The sequence below is a fragment of the Helicoverpa armigera genome, chromosome 4 (genome assembly GCF_030705265.1).
Source record: "Helicoverpa armigera isolate CAAS_96S chromosome 4, ASM3070526v1, whole genome shotgun sequence".
Taxonomy (NCBI): domain Eukaryota; kingdom Metazoa; phylum Arthropoda; class Insecta; order Lepidoptera; family Noctuidae; genus Helicoverpa; species Helicoverpa armigera.
This window is the reverse complement of record NC_087123.1, coordinates 1,870,898-1,893,762: the sequence shown is the minus strand read 5'-3', so window position 1 is coordinate 1,893,762 and position 22,865 is coordinate 1,870,898. Positions and strand designations below refer to the sequence as shown.

The 22,865-nt window shown below is 36.6% G+C and overlaps 2 protein-coding genes across 3 annotated transcripts in view; both read right to left on the bottom strand.

Annotated features, from left to right (window-relative positions):
- LOC110370436 (uncharacterized) overlaps nt 1-10,124 on the bottom strand; it is a 103,978-nt gene extending 93,854 nt beyond the window's left edge. The window contains exon 1 of the mRNA XM_049847209.2: nt 9,315-10,124. Coding sequence (XP_049703166.1) covers nt 9,315-9,692 — 378 coding nt within the window. The 5' untranslated portion in view covers nt 9,693-10,124. The remainder of the gene's footprint in view (nt 1-9,314) is intronic.
- Nucleotides 10,125-13,020: 2,896 nt separating this feature from the next.
- Nucleotides 13,021-22,865, bottom strand: part of LOC110370491 (uncharacterized) — a 94,557-nt gene continuing 84,712 nt past the window's right edge. The window contains exons 3-13 of one of the 2 annotated variants that reach the window (XM_064034276.1): nt 22,387-22,525; nt 20,324-20,388; nt 19,363-19,501; nt 18,618-18,730; nt 17,078-17,206; nt 16,600-16,758; nt 16,015-16,234; nt 15,426-15,571; nt 14,681-15,004; nt 13,875-14,432; nt 13,021-13,587 (exon numbers count right to left, since the gene is read on the bottom strand). In XM_064034276.1, coding sequence (XP_063890346.1) covers nt 14,107-14,432; nt 14,681-15,004; nt 15,426-15,571; nt 16,015-16,234; nt 16,600-16,758; nt 17,078-17,206; nt 18,618-18,730; nt 19,363-19,501; nt 20,324-20,388; nt 22,387-22,525 — 1,760 coding nt within the window. In that variant the 3' untranslated portion in view covers nt 13,021-13,587; nt 13,875-14,106. The remainder of the gene's footprint in view (nt 13,588-13,874; nt 14,433-14,680; nt 15,005-15,425; nt 15,572-16,014; nt 16,235-16,599; nt 16,759-17,077; nt 17,207-18,617; nt 18,731-19,362; nt 19,502-20,323; nt 20,389-22,386; nt 22,526-22,865) is intronic. The other variant, XM_064034277.1, reaches the window with a different exon arrangement.

Below are 22,865 nucleotides of genomic sequence, written 5' to 3'. Positions count from 1 at the left end.
AAAAAAAATAATTGATAATTTTGCTAAAGAATTAGCCACTATTACCAACCCCAACGAAGCGATACAATTTATTTACCATTGTAACGTAATACGCAACGCTGAAACGTTACGAATGGCCGATTACCATCGCTACGAATTTTATGAACAATTCTAAGTACGCACACCTTCACAAACATTGCATAAAATATCGCTAGATAAGGTGCGAGGTCTTATCTGTCCACTACCGTTACAGTTTCCGCATATATGAGGGAAACTAGGAAAATTAAGTGCAGCATTTACCGTCCAGATGTAATACTTTCGCTTCGAGAAGTTTCCATCAATGCTGACAACTTTCCAATATAAATGTGCGGACTATGGGCATTCTTCAGTCGAAACTGAACGAGCTTTGTCATGCACAATCATGGTATGGATGAAAGTTCTTATGACTCGTTTGTTTGATGTACAACGCGAATAATGGTTGTAACACCTTATGGAGAGCATTCGAATTTCTTATGTCAGTCATTATGATAATAATGACTACGCCCAGACTTTTACATAATCGTAAATCGAAACTTAGAGGAACATTTTAATTAAAATCATTTTGAATAAAATTGGATGCGTTTGTCTTACAATGTGGCATGTGAACAGATGTAATTGCTAGCACAACTTTCCATTACCAGAAAAGCGATGGAAAAGTTGGGCCTCAACCTAATATTCAAATACGAGAAGATTATATAATTTCCTAAGAAACATCACACGCAGCTAATTAGGAAATTCTTCTCGCATGAAATTTTAATGACCCGTAACTAATTACAGCAGGCTTTGTCTGCGAGAATAAGAAAAATCTTAATACAACTAAGTATTTGAAATATAATGAAAAATCTTAAAATAGAATAAACCAATTTGCCGAGCATCTTAAACTACAGCCATAATATATTATAATTTAACAAGTTGTAGAAGGTAAAGCACCTAATAATGATAAAATGAATACTTTATGGACTCATAAAGCGTGTACATGACAGCATAATCAAGGAAAATTTACTTCTATTAGAAGTATGTTAATAAGGAATCAGCCTGTAAACGTGACCACGAGTAGAGAAAACACATTAAGTAAACAGGTGATTATCTGCGAAGATTATCTACATTCTAAAACAAAGCATTCGAAGCGAGGCTCGTCAGGAAACTAGAGAATATTTTTCAAATAGGAACTTTATAAAAATCAACATAAGATTAGCCACTTCTTGTCAGGCTAATGGTACATAGTTCTTGTTCACTACTAAAGAAACTGTTTTATAAAAGGAGTATCATTGCCATTTCATTCAATTCTTGATATACCACCAAATTCCTATGAAATATTCCAGTCCGCGAAAATAAGCCACGCATCAGTATCACACGTTGACATTGTAGTGATAGCGAGACTAAATTATTTAATTACACCGAGCTCGAAACACAACATCCAAAAATACAACAGAAACGAAAACAAACAACTATTACATCAATTAGGTAATACCAGATGCTTTTCATCGTTTCGTTGACATCATAAATTAAGGGAATGTTTTATGTTATACCCACAATAAGCCAAATGGACGATCGCCAGAGTTATAAATATGGATTTTGAATACCTGAATGATTCAGCCGAGAACGTCGCAATGGTCTAGACTAATCCCCAGTTGGTTTATTCTAGACGTCGAGATTAACAATTAACTATTTATGGGTAGAATGATAAACTGCTAGATTTGTGCGTGATTCATTATAGTGACCGGCGTTAGGTCTTCTGTATGTTACGACTTAATCCTGTCTCGTTTTTCATCAGAAAGCTCCTGGTATTTAAATGGTTACATGCGTTATGAGCACGATAGTTTTGTACTATTCATACGGGTAGGGAATTCCATCCCATAGAACGAATTCCCTTTCTAGAAATTTCGAGTTCGAATTATTTCGAGTTTTACAACATGAGTAAGTAGATCGTTTGTACTAAATAAATAGGCCAGTGAACCTTTAAAGCGTTAAGCAATATTCTGGAAAGCACCCCACCACATCAGCCCCACGTGAAATGTCTAGCACTTAGGTAATTGGTTTAGTCATAAAGAAAAGTTTTACATCCACTGTTTACCTAGGAAACTAACGATAGTCGTTTAAACGCTAGCCTATTTGCTAGATTAGCTAATACACTTTTTAATATGGAGACTGAAATATCCCTAAATAGTTTCCTCACATAATCATTCATTTTGTCAAAGCTGTTATTGCTCATTCTGTTCACATACAAGACTACCGAAAACCTATTTACCTATGACGGCGTATATACACAGCAGATACTCTAGCCACACCTGAACGATAAAAATCAATACGAAGCCAACCAGCTGATGTTACAAGGTAAACCAGTCTTAATGGGTCATTATCCTAGACCAAGTCACCGTAACACTAACAAGTCGTCAAAATACACGATAATACGAACAACCTTCGGCGCAAGGTTGACATACGATATCAGTGGACTCAACAACATTAACCCAAAAACGTATGAACCGGTCAAATTCGACGGTAACGTGAAAGGGTGCTGCCGATTGCGGAATTGTTTCTAGAAGTCTTGTTATTTGATTGGCATTTGGTGAAAGCTTCTTGGAATGGTAGGGAACGCAAGACCACCCAAGCTGTAAAAGGAAGCTGGCATAATCTTTACATTGTTGCTAAAATCTGGAGATCTATACAGTTTTCCTGAAGATGAAGGGGAATTAGTAAAATTTTGTTAGTCCATTGACAATCAATAAGAAAATAGAGAGTAACTCGGCTACTAATTCACTTGTCAGAGTTGATTTAAGATTCATGTTTCGGTGTGACAGTGGCGTTACTAATTTATAAATTCACTTCAGACTTCATTAACGGCAATTACTTATTTCGACAATTTCTGCATTACTAATTGACAATTCTAATTTGTAACAGTTGTAGTTCGAATTGAGGTGATAAATTCAATTGTTTTTTTTTCTTTCATCACAAAAAATGTCACTGTCTTCACGAGATGGCAGTTCCAATTTAATTTCCATAACTGCAGAATATTGTAGCAGTTTCGAATTACAGCGGAAATCATTTACTGGCAGCAGCTGTACGTTTGTAATTAAACCCTCCATACAGATGAGACTAACGAAAACACTAATATTTCGAAAATTATGATTACCTGTTAACATGCTATTCGAGGATAGGAAATAATTAGGAGCTGTCAGCTGCCAAGATAAAGATAATGGGATTAAGATATTGGTTTCAGATCTTATCTTGTGTGTAGGTGTTAAGAATCGGATTTCGTAAGGCTTTAGTAAAAATATCGAGCTTAATGGAATTTGGAAAGAAAAAGATGTTCGAAAAGAAATAGAACTTAAGCACCGAGATTACCTGATATGATTTGTTTATAGATAGCTTAAACATCTAAGTACTTATTTTTCTTCAAATCCCTACAAGGGGGAACATAAAAAGGGCTGAGTGTAATAAACACATGTTTTAAGTATCATAAGAGATGTCATTGCAATTAGTAACGTCCTCATAACACTTATGATTGCCTGCATTTAGAACCTGTTCCGTTGGTTTCTTGAAGGTGATACCCTAGACGGAATTTCATTTATAATCCTACCTTGACTGAGGACTAGAAGTAAAGTAAGGATGTAAGTATTAAGTTTTTATTACGAATAAATGTTATTAGATGAAAATGATATGATGTCGCTAGATGATAATCTTAACGATTCAAAAATAAAATTCCCTTCAAAGATCTGAGAGAGCATTATGAAACGTTTGCATATTTCTCTGTTAAAAATTCACATTATCAAACGTTTGCCGACTCACAAAACTGCTACCTACATCAAAAGATTTGGAGCCATTTATAACAAGCTTATTAGGGACACTCAAAGATTACGTGAGAAGGGAGACGTCGTGGATATTAGGCTGAATTCACTTCGAATTACGTGTACCTTGCACAATTAATGTGTGAAAAAAAAAGCTATTGAATAAACAGAGAGGAACAAAATTCCGTGTCAGAGGCACGTAACTGACATAAAAAAGTTTATGTAGGTTCAAAACCCGTCTAGTTAAAGTTACATACTCGTTCTTTACTACTTACAACACGATAAAAGATATTACAAACAAAATTACAGATTCGCGTGCATCTTCTAACTAAAAATATTGGTTTCCTCAAATTAGCAAACACATTGTGTGAATGTTACTACCAAAACACAAGTACGTAAGCAATTATGTAGTTCACGTTACATAATATAATATAACGCACGTAGTGTGCGGTCACTTTCGTATTGAGTAAACAGCTTAAAAGAACAATTATTTAAAAATTTAAATAAACTGATGTTTGCTATGCGGATCTCAGGGCCAATTTATTTGGAGAGATTAGTGAAGTTCTTGACTTTTCATTAAAATTCAGACCCTGTGCTTGGCTCCGGACTATCTGTTTTGTCATTAAATTAACTGTACTTAGAAAGGATTCTGTTTTCGGGGCTTTTATTGGTGTTAAATATTGTTGTTACGATTTAAGTACCGCTGAATTTTGATTCTTCTAACAAATTATGGATACTGGTTTTCGGAACATATCTGGCTTATACACCATCAAAACTTTACCCTATGAAGTTATTAAGGAGTTGATCACAGATTTAAGTAGAAATTAGCGTACCCTATTCCCAGTTAAAAACCACACGTGGTGATTTATAATTAAGTGTTTTATAAACCGTATGAGTCGTGAACCTTGCGTTTTGCACAAGGTTATATCCTGACTTTGAATGAATCATTGCTTCCTCGCTGACGAGAGGGCACGGCTACTTATTGTTGTAAATAGACGGTCATTACATTAAAATTATATCTTTTTAAAACCATTATATCGCAAAGATGTGTTTCGGATGGCGCGTTAAACTTTAGGTCCCGGCTGTCATTGAACATCCTTGGCAGTCGGTACGGGTGGTCAAAAGCCAGTAAGACACCAGTCTAACCAAGGGGTATTGGGTTGCCCGGGTAACTGGATTGAGGAGGTCAGATAGGCAGACGCTCCTTGTAAAACACTGGTACTCAGCCGCATCCCGTTAGACTGGAAGCCGACCCCGACATAGGTAGTTAGGAAAAGGCTCGGGAGATGATGTATATGACAAACAATTGCTGCAGATTTAAGATAGTCTCACATAAAAGTTATTTCCTTTGGCACAATGTATTCGTCTTTGCAAAGGGCGTTCGGTCAACGCAAACGTTAACCCTAAGTTACCCAAGTAATGGACAATACCGTCATTACGGTGTTTTTATTAATATTACATTTAATTAGTTTTGCCAACTGTTTCAGTTAATAAACATAATCGTAAAATCTGATGACTAAGTATTTTACGGCGATTATTTTGTTTCTAGAGGTGATATTATTTTCAGTCCATACGCTATTAAAAAATAATGTTTTTGATTAAAAGCTTAATTCTGAGGAAAACTGGTCCACTTTAGCAAGTTTTTAGTTAATGCTCTGAAAACAGGTCTTATTAAATTTTAATAATGGAGTGTCCTTGCTCTTTTTAATGCAAAACTAAGAATTTGAACGTAAATAAATAAATTAAATAACAAAATGTCAAGCATAATGAAAGATCAATAGTTTTTAATTAGCTGTTGAAGATCAAAATAAATTATGCATTCAATGCAGTTTTAAATATCAATCCAATGCAACAGCCAGCAGCATTAACTTTATGATTAGTGCTTAAATTATCCATAGCTATGTTAATGGAGAAATCGAAAGAACACTTCAGTAAACGATTTATTTCCGCGCACTAACTACACAGCGATTGAAGTCAAGTATAGTATTAATATGTTATTCTGTGTTAGTAAGTCTAGTCTAGTGCTAGAATCTTTGCACTCATTCCTCTTCCCCACTTACAGGTGGAAACGAAACCGATTAGCACGCCACTTTAACTGTAATCAAATAAACTCAGTTTCTGCCATCAATCGGCACGGTTTATTCGACCGTTCCGATTGGAATGTTCTCGATAAACGATTCTCCGTTAAAGAAGTAAGTACGTCTTTGCAAAAATTGCGTGTCAAAACCACATACATTTTATTCCGCCGACGGCTTGCTTGTCAACAATTTAGGACAAACAATTTATTACAGCAAAAAGGAATTTCATTTTATATCCATGTAGAAATGTTTAGAGGCTATCAATACTTGGCACATTGAGCGTGGTAAATCCCAAACGTATAAGCAAGTATTGCTATCAAAACGAAATAAAATTCGACAAAGTAGACACCGAAAACAATTTTGATGCGAGCCCGAAAGTCGTTAACTTTTTACACGAAAAATTTCTTAATAAACAAAAACTAAGTTCGGTCCTTGATTACGCAAACGGCGCGTTTTTATGATTGATGACCTCAAGTTCGATGTACTGGAAAATTCTCATGTAATACACGATACATATCTAAAGTTACAACACACTATCGTTAATATGAAAACCACATTAAGTAACCAGCCTAAAATTAAAAAAACTGCTTAAAGTATTCCTAACTTGGCCCTTTTTCACACAGCAATTTTCGTCCCTATCATCACGTGCTCCTATATTTTAGTCATTTAAGTCTATTTTCATACAAAATCTTGGGGACAAACATGCGTATAATATGTAGTAAATAGTGAACACGCAATTCATCATCAAAACAGTCCAGCGTCAACCTTCAAGGTACAATAGGCCTTAAGAGTAGATACTCTATTTCCTGACGACATTTCCTTTTCCGCACGATTCTAGATTCGTCGTAGTTAAACGCAGGAAATATAAACTTACAATTACTATTACTCATGTGTAATAAAAACTATGAACGTATTAAATATGACTTTTATATGGGCATGATTAAATTCCAGCGCGGATTACTAGTTCTGTAGTAATAGTAAATTGATGGATATCAATCAAGGTAAAAATTGTCAGGCAGAGTGTATCAATTTAAAATCGATGAATTTTTAATTTATTGATGCGATTTGAATGGCAACTTTTGCAACTGAAAGACAGGTTATCCATCTAAATTATATTTTTGAAGAAAAAAATCCAGACTATCTCAAATACGTGATTTATAGCGACTTTGTATATGTAATATATAGGTCGCCGACAAGACACTAGAGTAGGGTTAGATAAACGTTTCAATTAAGCAATTAGGTTTATTTTCAATTGCCTATTAAAAAGTGTCCCAATAATATTTCACACCTACTTTTCATGGAATTAATTATTTGATAAGGGCATTCGAACTTGGCTTACTCTACATTTCCAAATTCAATGTGACGAAATATCGTGTGATTAGGACACCTACGCTGTTGTCACGTTTTTCAATATTTACCATTCTTATTAGCTGTAAAAGTTAGCTCTTATTATCAAGTTTAGGATGTTGAATATGCTACTCGACGAAATTCAGTCTAACTATGCTAATTGAGAGAAGATTTTGTGCCTGGTCATTTTAAAACATCACAACAAAAAATATACTTAGGTATCTAAGTATTTGCAACAATAAATAAGTCCAAGAGGACATTGACACATTACAGATAGCAAAAAAAATAGAATCGTAAAAGCGTAAATAATTACAGAATGTTTTAAACAAACATTAGTCATCAAATGTTTTTACCATAAGTACTTAACTAGCAAAGAATATGATAATTCTTTTTACAGTCTCATGAAATTCCACACATCGGACAATTTAATAATTAACAAATGATGTCAGTGTCAGAAATATGTACCCACTTCACTTAAGGGTGCCAGTTGTGTAAATACATTGAGCAGAGTGTGACGAGACTGGTATGAAAATTACAAGTTTCATATGAAACAAAGACTTTTATGAATTTCATACAGTGGGTATGCAAAATCAATTTAGAATCCACTGTGAATTGGAAAAACCAAGGCAAACAGTGGCTTTCATTGTTGGTCAAATATTTTTATTCATACCCTGAAAAGGTCTTCATTTACTTAATGAAGAAACAGTATGATTCATGTTAAAACCAGAGGAAGTTTTTAAGTAAAACTCAACAAATTCATTCAATGATTACGTAAAAGGATAATTTACCATAGAATTACGTTATAAGTTATCAGCTTGATGGCACAAATTGTTTTTAAGGTCATGTCCAAGGCCGTAGCCTTGAATTCCCCTAATACAAACAGTATGAACATATTACAATTTGCTAAATAGATATTCATGTCACAGCTTTAATCACTTATTGAATAACAATGAGGTCAGTTGTGTAGATTTGATAGGACCAATCATATTTGTGAATGGCTGTGAACTTTTAAATGGCTGTTTAACAGTGATTTAAATTCTGCACACTTTGTATGACATTTTATTTATGATGCAAGACACCTTCTTTTAATCATTTGAGCTGCGAGGATATTTGAATTATATTATCAGTCAAGATTGATATTGAATTTGTGAATGCTAAAGAAAAATGTATCTAGATTAGGATAAATATTGAAAGATAGAATGCATTCAAATTCTGACTGACAAGATGGATTTTGAGAAACAATTTTCAATGATTAATAAAATCATCACAGTATCGAAATATTGTGTAATAAAATCTAAATTACAAAATAAGAAAGTTGTTCTCGCCTCCAAATAAAACATTATTCTAAGACAGTATTAATGCATCAACATGACAGAAATATTACAGCTATGCGGTATCATAACAGTGTTGAGACTACCCACAACGGGTAGATATTTAGAAGGCCGATAAATTACTATAAAGGGCCATTAGAATGATGGCACCGTGCCAGGGTTTGCGGTGAAACGTTAAGGTAACAAAAGGTGCCAAATGGAATTAATTGAAGATATTTGGGGCGTAATTCAGGATGTACCGTGTATCTTGTTTGTTTTAGAAATAAGTTCTAAGAAGTCTTATGAAAATGCTAGCTATTAACTTAACTTAATGTTTGCAGACTAAATTATAATATTATTTTATCATACAGAATATTTCTAAAGAGATTGTTGAAAGTGTAAAGTCTTCTAATTTATTCATAGCTACATCTGGTTGAGTTTGAGTAATTTTTTTGTGTAATATTTATTAATGAGACCTGTTTTCTTGCATATTTTTTCATTGATGCATACTAATGTAATTTTGTTTTTTTGTAGATTATAACATCAGGTTATCAACTTATGCTAAGATGCTAGAAAAGTAGTGTTTGTAATTTTTTAAATATTATCAAAGATTATAGAGAAAGAATTTGACTTTTGCAATGATGAATTCCAAGATAATAATGTCAAAGTTTGCATCTACAAACAATAACATTGATGCTCTACCTCTAAACAATATCAAAACAGTAACAATGAACAATGCTGAATGGAATAACTAAGTCTTAGGGATTCCTACTTACTTTGAACACTTCGGAGAAGAACCCGGAGCCTATCTTCTCGAGGGTGAAGTCGTCGAAGGGATAGAGTGCTGCCACAGCAGTCCTGAGGGCCGTGCATGACGAGCCCGTCACCCTGCGGTCACCGAGTCTCTCACAATCCTCACTAACACCTGACTCCTTATCACAATCATCATCACAACACAGCGCACGCTTAGTCCGGCTCCCGTTGTCGCCGTCCCGATACCTGCGGCCCGCCTTGTAGTGCGGGCCCCGCACGTAGCGGCCCGACTTGGCCGTCTCGTCCAAGTTCGTGAAGCTCTCGGCTATCTTGAGCACCTTGCTCGGCTTGCGCCGCTCGTACCTGCTCCTGCCGCCCTCCTGCGTACACTCGTGTTGCATTATAGCTGATCGTGCTATAGTCGAGTACGCTTATCCCGCTTCGAACATAGTGTTCCCGATCAAGTGTCCTCCACTACACAAGAACTATGCCTCACGCGCAACATCTTCTTTATAAACGCCGATATACTGACTGACGGTACTCGAAAATATGCGAAATAACATTATAATCACACAAAAACTATGTCGATTTTGCTACTGTCACTTTCACATATTTCCCAAATATCCTTCTGTTATTGGCACTGTACAGGGCTGGTTTCGGTTTATTATTAACAATCGAGTTTGTTGTTACGATTTGTGTGTTATGCGATAGATGTTTCTACACATAAACAGTCCATTTGACTGACGACGCGCGTACAAGCAAAGTAAAGAAAGCTGAAAGCAAGCAAGCCAAGCAACACCAACACATGACATGACTTATCAGAATGTTGACAGCTTGATTCGAGCGTTAGGTTTATAAGGTTGGCAGCACTGCGTTTTGGTTGCGTTCATGTTAAAGAACGTAGTAACATGTTTAATAACGTTATTTTTAACCGTTATTAACCCGTGCAATCCGTTTCTTTTGTGATATTAATTTAGCAAGATTACATATTTAAATTAAATAAAAGATCAAATAACAGAAAGTGTTTATATTTGTAACTTTCTAGTATTGTTTATTAATTGCAATGGTTTTAATTCATTTTTTTAAAGAATTACTATGCGTTCATTTCAGAAATGTTTACGTCTGTCGTTATTAATCAACGTTAAGTTACTTTTGTAGTTATTTTGATGATAGAACTTACTAAGAGTTTTGGTCCGCTTAAAAACTACTAGTATCCTACTTTATGACACAAATAACATTAATATTTAAATTTATCTTTGATACAAGTAAATTAGAATCGCGCATTCAAAGTCCTTTTTCTAACGCCATCTATTGGCGTGTGCCTAGTGCTTGGAAAGGTCCATTTGAAATTATTCAGGATCTACCTACTCCTCCCTGCATAAAGTACTCCCAGGATATCCGGGGTTAGATATATTGAATTCCACTTCGCCGAGACTGCCACTAGATGGCGTTGTATGGTGTGCGTTTATTTTATGAGGTCAACATATAACATTGAGAAATAGGGAATAAGCAGGTAATTGTTAAATTGATTTGATTATTTCTTTTTATATTTCATTTACCGTTAAGAAAGGGGTCATTGTTTCAAAATAAATAAAGAAGGAAAATAAAACAAAGCAAGATCAATTTCGCTGTTTATTTTAATCCATGCTGACGACTATATACTTAATTAATTTCAATGTACCTATATCACACAATGGAAACATAACGATGATCACCTCTAAGGAAACCAGTGTAAAGGTTTTTTCTTTATTTAATTTAGTTTACACTGATTTCCCTTCGAGTTAGCTTCCACAAAGAAATAATCTCTCTGTCACATTATAAAACAACAACGCTAGCTCCATTATCCACAACTGTCTACTAACTATTAAAAATTTAACGCTCAATAGCTATAAATACAAATATATTATTGCTGTTGCGATTTTATTATCTAATAACTTAATTAAATTTTACATTGATCTCAAAATGAGTATTCGTTTTTTACTTACCTAAATTTAGTCTTATCTAATCTTACCTATAGTAGTATTGCTTGATTTGAGAAAACATTGCTTTCTCGTGAAAATGTTGTAACAAATACAATAGTACAAAGTTAGTGAAGCAACCATTATATGGTGCATTGTAACAATCATTTAGACCCCATCCATTTAAAAAATAATATTATGCTAGTCTAGACTTTGAGCATTGATATTTGAAAAGTTTAACAACACTTCTGATTTGGTTAATAACAACCAGTAATTTATTTTTATGGTAGACTAGAAAGTAGGTATCTGTATTTGAGATGTAAAATGGTAATATTAAGACACAATTTTACTAACTATAATTTGTAACGATAGCTTTAACGACCAAAAAGTAATCAAGAAAGAGGAGCCAAATGGGACAGTGAAGCATTTCATGTACTTTATTGTAGGTATTTTCAGAAGTGTTGATGATGCGCGATAAAACTTAAAACTGGGATATTCAGTGGCCCAAACCATTTAGTAAAATGTTCATGTCACTGAAACTGGAATCACAGTCGCTGTCACAAACTGATTTTGCAACAAGTTTATTGTATGTTTATTTAAATAAACGATTTTCATAACGTCACTAACTAAATGGGGCCTTTAGAAAAATTGTGCTTATTACATTATGTATCTAAGAAACTTATGATACATTTAAATTCAAAATATACAAAATGTTAGGTAAGAAACGATCCGTTTAAATAAAAATAACGTAATAACTATCGTAAAATTATTCTAGCTACTAAGTAACATTTTACAATGATTTTGTACATAATTCGAAGCTTCATATTTGTAGGGAACGTACTAATTTGTATTTATGACTTTATTATGCATGATTATAAGCCACCGGAACATTTTGAGTGTAAAAAATGCATTTCATTGTTTTTTTTTCTATTCCAACAGAAAGGTCTGCTGATTTTGCAAATTAAAGCTAGGTAGTAAACAGGTGAATTAAAAACTAATGTGCAGCCTCAAACTACATTTAAACCTTTTTTTTTATAAATAAATAAATGCTAAATAAATGCGTCTTGAATTACAAGAAGGAGTACAAAAGCACATTTGGAGAAAGTTTATAGGAAACAAGGAGCTTATTCTTTATGCAAACTAAAGTAGTTGAAAGCATAGTTGCTGTTAAAAAATATAATGCGGAGGAGTTCATCATTTGTAAACTGTCGCAACAAGAAAATTTCACAACCATTCTCATCAAATCTATCAACCATTTGTCAACTAATATTTTGTTATCCTTGGGCCAATAGACTCCTACTTGAATCAAGAAAAAAAATGCCCCTGATGAAAATACACTTATCAGAGAAAAACGAGAAATTAAAGTTAACAAGTCATTCGGTAAGAAACAAGAATGTATTTTTATTCACAGATATTGTTTATTGCAATTGGTCAATGAAAATTACTCGGCCTATTTGTCCAAGGATAACATTTCACTATATTATTCATAGATACTCTATATACAAGACACCCAAACAGATGTGCCTCCAAGTAAGACAACACTAATCTAGCGTTCTATAAATTAAAAGAAAAACGATTGATTTCGGAAAGGGAAAAGGATTTGAGATATACTATTCCCTATTTAAAATAGCTCAAGAAGATGCATAATCTTATTAAAAAAGTATCAATTAAAAAAAAAACGAACAACACTATAAATAATACACAGTTCTTACATAACGTTATAATTTTTTTTTTATAAAAATAACGGTTACTTGTAACTACACTTCTTTCAACCAGTTGTTACTAATTTGTTGCGTTTGACTAAGTTAGTTTATTTTTTAAAATAAAATACTTTGAGGCAACAATCATAAACTTAAATCGAAATAAGAAAATACGTGCATTTTGTGCAATCAAGACGACATCTATTATGTCAATTTATTATCTAAAATTGTACATTTAAATATAATGAAATAACAGTTAAAATAACGGCTAACGTTATTTTGCAATTTTAATATTATACGTGGCAATATTATGTTTTAGGCGATTGAGTCTATCTATGATATATGATTATCGATTTTAAACGATTTACAATAGTTTAATAACATAAATAACGGGAAAAATAGCATGATATACGTTTACAAGGTGTTTTAGTAACTAAAAGTTTGTTTTCTATATAGTTTCTAAGCCTGTCTATGTGTCGTAGCTATAATTACAAGGGTGAGGGGTCCGAAATGACTTAGGTAGTGTTAGTGCATTAGGAATCATCTCGGTATTATATAATGTATGATTGGGAGACATAATACAAAGGTTAGGGATATTCTCAGCGCCGGCTGGTGACTCGTCTGATCTTGACATTCACCTGAAAAGAAAAAGGAACATTAATTTCTCTCTGTTCTCTAAATTCCCTCTTTATGGTTAGCGAACTTCAACAATATAATAAGAAGGCATTTCTTCCAACTTTGCAATCATAATATCATAAAAAAACTTCAGTGCGTATGTCGATGTGATTTTCGGTGAAGAGACCACGAGGGTAGGGTTTCACATACATACAGTTCATCAGCAGAGGTAGTATAGTGGTCGCTGCAGTGGGAAAGTCTGATTGTCACTCACTCTCTCTCACACACACACACATACACACACACTCACCAGTAGCGGTGGCGTCGAACACGAGGTCGGGCGTGAGGTCGTCGCGGTCGCAGTTGGTGGGGGAGCGCGCGAGGGCGAGGGCGGCGCGGGAGTGTTACACACATACACACACACTCACCAGTAGCGGTGGCGTCGAACACGAGGTCGGGCGTGAGGTCGTCGCGGTCGCAGTTGGTGGGGGAGCGCGCGAGGGCGAGGGCGGCGCGGGAGTGTTACACACATACACACACACTCACCAGTAGCGGTGGCGTCGAACACGAGGTCGGGCGTGAGGTCGTCGCGGTCGCAGTTGGTGGGGGAGCGCGCGAGGGCGAGGGCGGCGCGGGAGTGTTACACACATACACACACACTCACCAGTAGCGGTGGCGTCGAACACGAGGTCGGGCGTGAGGTCGTCGCGGTCGCAGTTGGTGGGGGAGCGCGCGAGGGCGAGGGCGGCGCGGGAGTGGTCGCGCGACACGAAGCAGTAGCGCCGCGCCGCCGTGCTGTCGCGCGTCACGGGCGTCGTCACCACGAACGATGCGCCGTTCTCGTACCAGCCGCCGTGGCATGTGTACGCTGAAAACACGAAATACATAATAAGACTTCTGGGATCTTTCAATTCCCCCCAAAAAGAGCAGTCGTTTCTTAGGAAAGATACGCACTGCGAGAATATCTCCATTATAATCATCTTTTTCGATTAAATCATTTTAGGAAGAAGTAACTAACAAATCAATTAGGTACAAATATTCGAGGATAATGTTGATCGAATAACATTAGCGCATGAATAATATAAAATTGATAATACAAGAAACAACTATCCATACCTGTCATAACCTCCCTATTCTCACAAGTAGAATAGAACTCCATATTCTTGACGGAGTTGCAGCCGACTTCCAGCCTGTTGTAGCTGTTGACCACACAGGACACTTCGCTGTCCGACTCCCGTCTACTCCTCAACATAGGGGCACTAGACATGTTGCTTACGCTAAAATTGAACAACCTACTCCCATTAACCCTACGATTATGTTCCAACATTGCTTTCTCTCTCTTAACACTATGGTCTTCGCTAGATCTAACGTCTCTTCTGCGTCGGTTTTGGATTTCATATTTTCCGGAATAAGGACATTCTTTTGATTCGGGGTTGCTTGCTGAAAAAGAAAAGGGTTTTGTTTAGATTCAATGAAAGCATTGAGGTAGGTACTCGTGACTAAGTAACAGCGGTACGGGTCAATCGATCATAAGGTTAAGCAACTCCTGGTGCATTTAGTCCGTGGATCTTCTTTACATGACGATTTCCCCGTGTTTCGAAAGGCAAGTTAATTGGTGAAAAGACCTTAGCTGTGACAACGCGCGATAAGTATTACTGTTGATTTTAAATTACAAGCGAACCCGTAGGTTCTGATAGTGGCGAAATGAAGCCATTAAATAGCCTTCACATTTTGCAATCAGCATCTGCTTGCCTTCAGACAGCTTTTGCCATAAAGACTTTAGTCCAACATTTAAGCCATCTTCAGGTCGCCGGTACAGCAGCACGCACACGTAGCGACACACACGGGAATTGGCACTCACCTACTAAAGTAACATAAGGCGCAGTGACCGCGTTGAAGTGGTGCGGCGAGCACGCGTCGTCGGGCCGCGACGTGGGCGCGCCGCGCTGCAGCTCCGCGATGTACGTGTCGCGCCGGTACAGCACCACACACACGTAGCGGGACACACTGGAATTAGAGATAAGAGGCAACTGTTAGAGTTTAGAGTAACTGGAACTGGAAACAGGACCCCTACGGAAGAATTCTCTTCATACAGGGAGCCAGATTCCAGTGAGGTCAGCTGCGGAAGGATCTGGAAAGCCACAGAACTCTGCATACACGTGAGAAGTGATTGCAGTCGTTTTAGATGGCAACCTCACAGGTAAATGTCGGTCCTGCGCCTGATCTCTCTCCGGTCGTGTCGGATTGCCGTCCCATCGGGATATGAGAGTAAAGGAATAGTGAGTGCACCTGTGTCTGCGCAAATGCTTGTTCACTATAATATGTCCTGCGCAGTTGGCCAATCTCCTTACATGAGCACAGCCGCCGTAGCCGATAATCGGTTAGGAGGACATCATTACTCATTCCAGGCTTTCATTCGTATTCACAACGGTAAATAAAACATGACTTACCAATGATGCTGCCAATGCGCAACCAACGCCACCGAGTTCCCGCTCGGCGAGCTGGCCTTCACATTAACACAGTACACCTTGATATCAGCTCCCGTCTGGTTCGTTATCCTGAGGGTCGCGTTCCGCTGGTAGAACGTGTAGTTGCTGGTGAAGTCCAGGGTGTGCCATGTGTGGGAGAACGTCATCCACGAAGGGAACTGGCAGTTGAAGCGGACTGATACTGGAAGGAATGCCCAGGTGATTATTAGCATTGTCTCCTATGTGCAGTCTGGAGTTACATATGTTTGACAGCCTAGCGTTAACTGCTACATAGCAATCCTGCTAGATTGCTGTGTGTTTTCAAACTGATTTATGATTCCAGACTAGCCCCATTACCCCACAAATACGAAATTCATCTTTTATTTTGATGATCATGTGTTACCACTATAATAATTTAATCATGTGTTCGCAGACGCGGATATTATTGGTTTCATGCAATGTAAAGAAAAAATATTTTTTAGGTTCACGACCTCAGCTGGAATACTTAAAGAAAAAAATGTAAAGGAAAATAACGCTATATAGACAACAGACCCAGTAAAAACTTACCACGTTTAAGAGCCATAGTCCTGGATCCCTCAGTGGCACTGAAGAGTCCATTGCAGGTAGCGTCTCCCGACTGAGCGACCCTGTACTCAACACCCCCCGGCGGGACGATCTGCTCCTTCACAGTACCAGTGGCTGTAACACGCGGGTTCAGAAGTAAGTCTAAAATTGGAGAGGAAAATATTTGAAACCCATGAATGGAAGAAATAGGGTGGGACCCTGTTCTTTCAATCGTTGGGGTATAGAAATCAGAGTAGTGCAATTTTTGTACTGTGACGTTGATTACTAAGGAACGGACGCTTTAGAAATGAATCTAGAATTGCAGCTACTTTGATTTAGTTTAAAAACAAAATTAGCAAATAAAACTTAGAAAAATATAGCACATGAACTGAACGTTAAATAAAATATTGCAAAATTAAGATAAGAAAAATTATTGAAAAAACCAAGACTTCAAAAAATCTACATAAAGTCTTCTATTTACCATTAGTCTTCTCGTAGACGAAGCATCGGTACCGGTCTTCGTTGCTCGTGGCGTGGTTGTGATGCAGCTTGCCTACTAAGAAGCGAAGACTGCCTTCTTTCCACGTGGCCAGGCATTCTAGCTCTTCCACTGATATAAAAAAGATAAAGTTTAGCTAAGATATCCTAAGGCTATTGAACATTTTTAGAAGATTTAAATACGGGTGATTTTAGCTGTAAACAGTTTCGATAATAACCATATTGATTTGTCAATTTATGGAATACCAGAATAGAAAACTCGAGTCGTAATATAAATAGCTAAAATATAAGTGACAAACAAAGACGTCTAGACGAGTCCTAAGAGAAAAATAATAACAGCTCCCCTATAAATAGCAAACGAACTTCGTTTAGCAACACTGCTGTCCAAATGACGAACTTGCAAGCCATTCTCATAGTCTGTTAACTTCTTGTTCGAAATCTACATCCGAGAATAGACGCACAGTTCTCAGTTGACGTAGACAATTGAGATAGACGACTGCACAAATAAAGTTTTATATAGATACCGCTGTCGGCGTAAAGGGGAAGTACTATGGGAATTGCTCGGAAATGTTCCTTTTTGAGCAGAAATACTTTTTTTTGTTGCGTGGTTTTTTCTCTTCTCTTGTTTTTTATTACGCTTTTGAAGTTTCGCGTTTCCCTTTTTTTGTTGCAATTATGTTTATTATTCGAGAGAATAATTTGTTCTTGTTTTTGAAATGGGTCATTTGCTGTTGTGTGGATATTGTTGTCGCAATCGCTTCGCTTACTGGCCGTTTCAATTTCTTGATTGGCTACATTTTCCTCAAATGCTTTATTGACTTACGTTAGGTTAGAAAATTTCCTTATGCTAATTTTTCTGAACTTTTTACCCTCTTCAAAAAAATAGATATTCCCAAATCAACGATTTTATTAACAAGTAAACATTTACTTGTAGCTATCTATCTGAATCGAAAGCTTTTAAAACAATAAGCTGGTTACAAATGAGTCACAGCTATGTCCTTAAGACAGCAGTTATTTCGGACAGCCGCGACCGCGACTATATCTAAACAATGGCTGACACCTAAGCTGGAACTGTGCCCGATCCATTTGTAACTGATGTGTAACAAGACGGGTAACGTCTAAAATATACTAATTGTTTTAGAGACGAGGGAAACTTTGTGACTGTTAATCTAACATTTGAATGTTAATTTGATGAGTAGAAAGGGCTTATTGCGCTGACCAGAAATAAAATTGGGAACAGGGAAGAAGAGGAAGAATGCTAATTTACCATATGTTAATTTGCAAGTTCATGCACTACCTACTTTTAAAGACATCAAAAATTATATTACTGAATCTGGATTTGCGAACTATGACAAGTAATTTTCCTTTAATCCCTAGGATTTCACCTGACTCTCCTTAATTTTCAAAAATATTTTTAGCCTAAATTCCAAAGAATAAAAACTTCAAGCTAATATTGAGCTAAATATATTATTTAAAACATTCAGAATTTTCATCTCACACAAAAGTATTTTACTGTTACTCACCCGTGCTTTCAGAGCCATAGACATCAGGACAGGCCTGGTAATTGAGGAGCAGTCTGGAATCTTCTGTGCAGCTCTCTATTGAAGACACGGGGCTCTTGCAGTCTCCGTGACCCCTGGAAGATATTATAGTTAGAATTAGCCATCAAGTAGAGGACTGTATTATTCTGTTTGTCAGTATGTGATCTAACTTGTTTGCTTGTGCGTAAGCTCGTGAGCGCGAGTAGTGGCAGAGTCACCAATCACGTTTACACACACACACACACACAAAAAGGACTAACCAGCTTTTTGAAATAAAACATTAATTAGCGATCAAAATCCATGACAAATAATCCATCACTATCAAAACCCTACTTGGTATGACGCTTGATCGGTAATGTATTACCAGCGGATTTTAATTACCCGTCATTACGAGCGAAGCCGTGACGCTTGTCATGTCTTAATTGCTGTCACGACTGGCATCGGCGATGTGGTGAAATCCGTGACATGCGGGGACAAAGGATATAGGCGCACACATGATTATGGTTCTGGGAATATTATGAATTTATTATTGACTAGCTTTTGCGTCGTCATCAGTTTCACGCACACATCGTCTCGTGGAAACTACTTCACGCACCCAGATAAAAAATATACTGATAAATAGGCTACCAAACATAGTTTCTTTTTCATCATTCATTCATTCATTCAAGGTCATTTCAAGACAAAAATCTGTTGCTGCAAGTTATCATATATATCTAAATTCACTTACCTATTATAAGTAAAAGAAAATGGCCCTTTCAGAGGGCAGTCGACGGGATCGGCGTTTTCTCTGAACATGGAGTATAACAGCGCGTCTCCCGTTATCAACGAACACAGGTGTGGCAGCGCGTCTCTTCGGTGGCAGAAGGCTGAAAATTATAATAGGAAATTAGGAGTGTAGGTAGAATAAGGATGATTGTATGAATCCTGTCAACCTCCCTGATCAGTTGATTTATGATGATGATTACGATTAGAAACCAAGTAGGATTTTTAGGTAATTACGTAAGCATTGTGACATAGGAATCATCTTTAGCTTAGCGAGTACATAATGTGTCCATTTTATAAAATGTAACACCTATGTAACATATGGAACGCTAATAAAGAATTGCACATTGAGTAAACTATCCTCAAGTTAAAAGTTACTAGACAGTTATATTACAGAGAGATTTTTCGCTGGGCGTAGTCTAAAAGCTATAATTGATGAATAGCACTGCCACTTTCAAAGACATCATTACGATTATAACCAATATTACCATAATAATACCGTCGTACATGTTACCATAACTCATTAGTCAACAGTCCATGCTAAATAAAGACGAATGGTAATGTAATTCATTAGTAGGGCCTCGCCAGAAAATTAGCCGACCTGTTTATGAGCTCAGTATACTCCCTTGGTGGTTAAAGTAGTGTGGGGACACCGTTAACTCGTTCAAACTTGATGTATATGAGCGTCGAGGATTCTACCCAAGGGATGGTCTATGGTATTACGGTTTTTTATAAGTAGATGGAAATATTCTTTATAGCATTAGTTGAAGCGTCAATGGAATGAAAGTTCACGCCTGATACTTATAATTCTGTTTGACTTCTTGCACATTTAGGTACAGGTATTGTTAAGAGTTGGCTTCAATGGCTAATTGCGGATTTGTGAAATCATGTGGTGAGAACTGTAGGAATGGTAACAGTAGACTTACTTTCTTTATACTGTAGAACGTTTTTATGTTTTTCGTGCATCACAACACAGCGGTAGCAGCCTTTTCTGTAAGAATAGAAAATCATGTTTAACAGCACGATCGGGACGTTATAAATGTAAGGGAACAGGGCTTTGCCAGTTACACTTAAAATAATGATTAGGTAAGTATTTTGATAAAACCAGTTTTCCAATTAGAAGATCATGTAATCATCCATAAAACTTTCTTAATATATATGGCCTAGAAAATAAAAAAAAGAAGCAACCAAACACAGGAAGATACAATAAAAAAACTAATACATGAACATTTTCTATCAGCACGAAAATGTGTGAATTTACAAGAGTTTATAAGGTCGATATTAAACCTTTGTGGGAGCTGACTGGCCACTAGCGAAAGATATGGGGCAGCAGGTAACTCGATAGTTGAAGATTTGTTGGCACCAGACACGAACCGGTATGCATTGCGGGGCCGACGTAACATTGTTACAAAAAATCTATGGAGGCACGTGATGTTTTAAGGATAATACAAGTGGAAAATTTACGTGATTTTGGAGATATTTTTAGCCATAAGGTTGGTTTGTTTGTGCTAGGAGAGTTAATTAAATGGGTTCTTCTTTTGCGAACGGATAGTATCCAAATTACACGGTTATTTTCCAACTATTAGGCTCGTACACATACCTACTTAATTGTATGCTATCGTCATTAAATAAAGGTTATGATTAATTTCTTCAACAGACAAGATAATACTTAATAATCAAGAATAATATTCAAAATTCACAATAAAATTGTTTGCAATGGGGACACGATATGATTTTGCCCCTTTAATCGAAACATGTTTCTCCTTAAAGAAACGATATTTTTTCACAAATTCAACAAGGCTCTGCTTTCTACTCGATTTAACGAAAACTTGGTCTTATCCTGAGGTAGTTAGTAGTAGGAAATATAGGGCGTCAGCAGGTAATGCAGTAGATTGAAGATTTACAGACAGGAGACACGAACCTGGTATGCACCACTGCAGAGGGGCAAGATAGAGGCAAAACTCGTCAAACGATTTTAAACTTTCGATCGTAACGTTAAAGTCCATTTTACATCGGTTATTTTTCATGCTTTTGAAGAGGAACTAAAACAAAATTTATTCAAAAGAAATTACATCGTAATTTTGGCTAGCTCCGTGTATTTTTGGGCCAAATGTTTAAAGTCAATTCAAAATAATAACTGTAATATCAACTGAAACTAACTTTGCATATAAAACTGATTTCCAGAAAACACTAACCCCGTTCCTTATTTTCCTTCAGACCAAAAGAAAGTCCCAAAACACAAAACAGGGCATTCAACATCCAGAACAGAAAGTGATAACCCAGCAAAGCCGTATAAGATATAAGAACGAGACGATATGTGCCTCCCCTTATCACGAGCCGCTAAGCGCTTTCGATAAGACATACAGATTGAGAGATTAAACGAATACGACGCAAGCCAAACGGAGAGAAAAGATACGGAAGAGAAATGATCGAGATTTGCACCGAACACGCGTTTAAAAGTTTTATTAAAAGATCCGAAGATGAGAAATAGAAAGTGGGAAAAGTTTTCTGTTGCAAACATGAGGTAAACAAGATTCCCTTTCTTTTTCGAGTGTTCCCTTTTGTTTTAATTTAATTTCTTTTACATCGAAACAACGGTACAAGCTGAAACAATCGAAAAGATTTAAATGGAAATGATTCATGGTTTCCGAATTCCAATTGTCATTGCGTTTATTTCTGGATAAAAATAAAAAGGATTTTAGGGCATCGAAGGAGCTAGTCATAGTGCAGTATAATTGCCGACACACATTATAATTTATTTTCCGCAAGTTACTTAAGTTACTTTCGATATTTTTTCACTAAATACCATCATTTCAACTGTCACTGCTGATTATACGCCTTTGTGGGTTTTGATTTGGAAAGGATTAGTTGTTGGAAACTGCTTACGCGCAGTACCTACTCCCAACCTTTGTCAAATCTTCACAACACATCATCGGTAACCATTTACACCGCCTACATTTTTTTTTCATTAGTATATAAAGCTACTTACTCATCAACTATAAGAAACTTGTCCCCTTCAGAAGACAAACACCGTCCCTTATTGGACAGTCTGTCGCCTTCAATGAGGATTGGCTGGATCACTCCCGACTGGAACCAGCGTCCGTGCCACCGGGATGGAAACGCGCAACCTGAGGACAAAGACACATTCGATTAAGACAGGAGAAACTGCATCTATTTTAATCCTGACATCTAGGATTGTTATATTAATTTGCTCCTTCATGCTGAAAAAATATGTAACTGAATCTAAGAAAAACTGTTCGTTTTTCACACACTTTCCTGTAAATATACTTTAATGTAAATGGTAACACATTTATGTAAACGGCAAATGTTTGGTGAAAACGCCAACAGAAGTAGGGTTAAAGTTTTTTTCATCCCACCGTCTCGGAAAGAGTAGTTTTACCCTTTGATATCTGAGCGCAAAAGCCGTTTTTATCCTCTAGAGCGGCAAAGTGATTTGAATTTAGAACA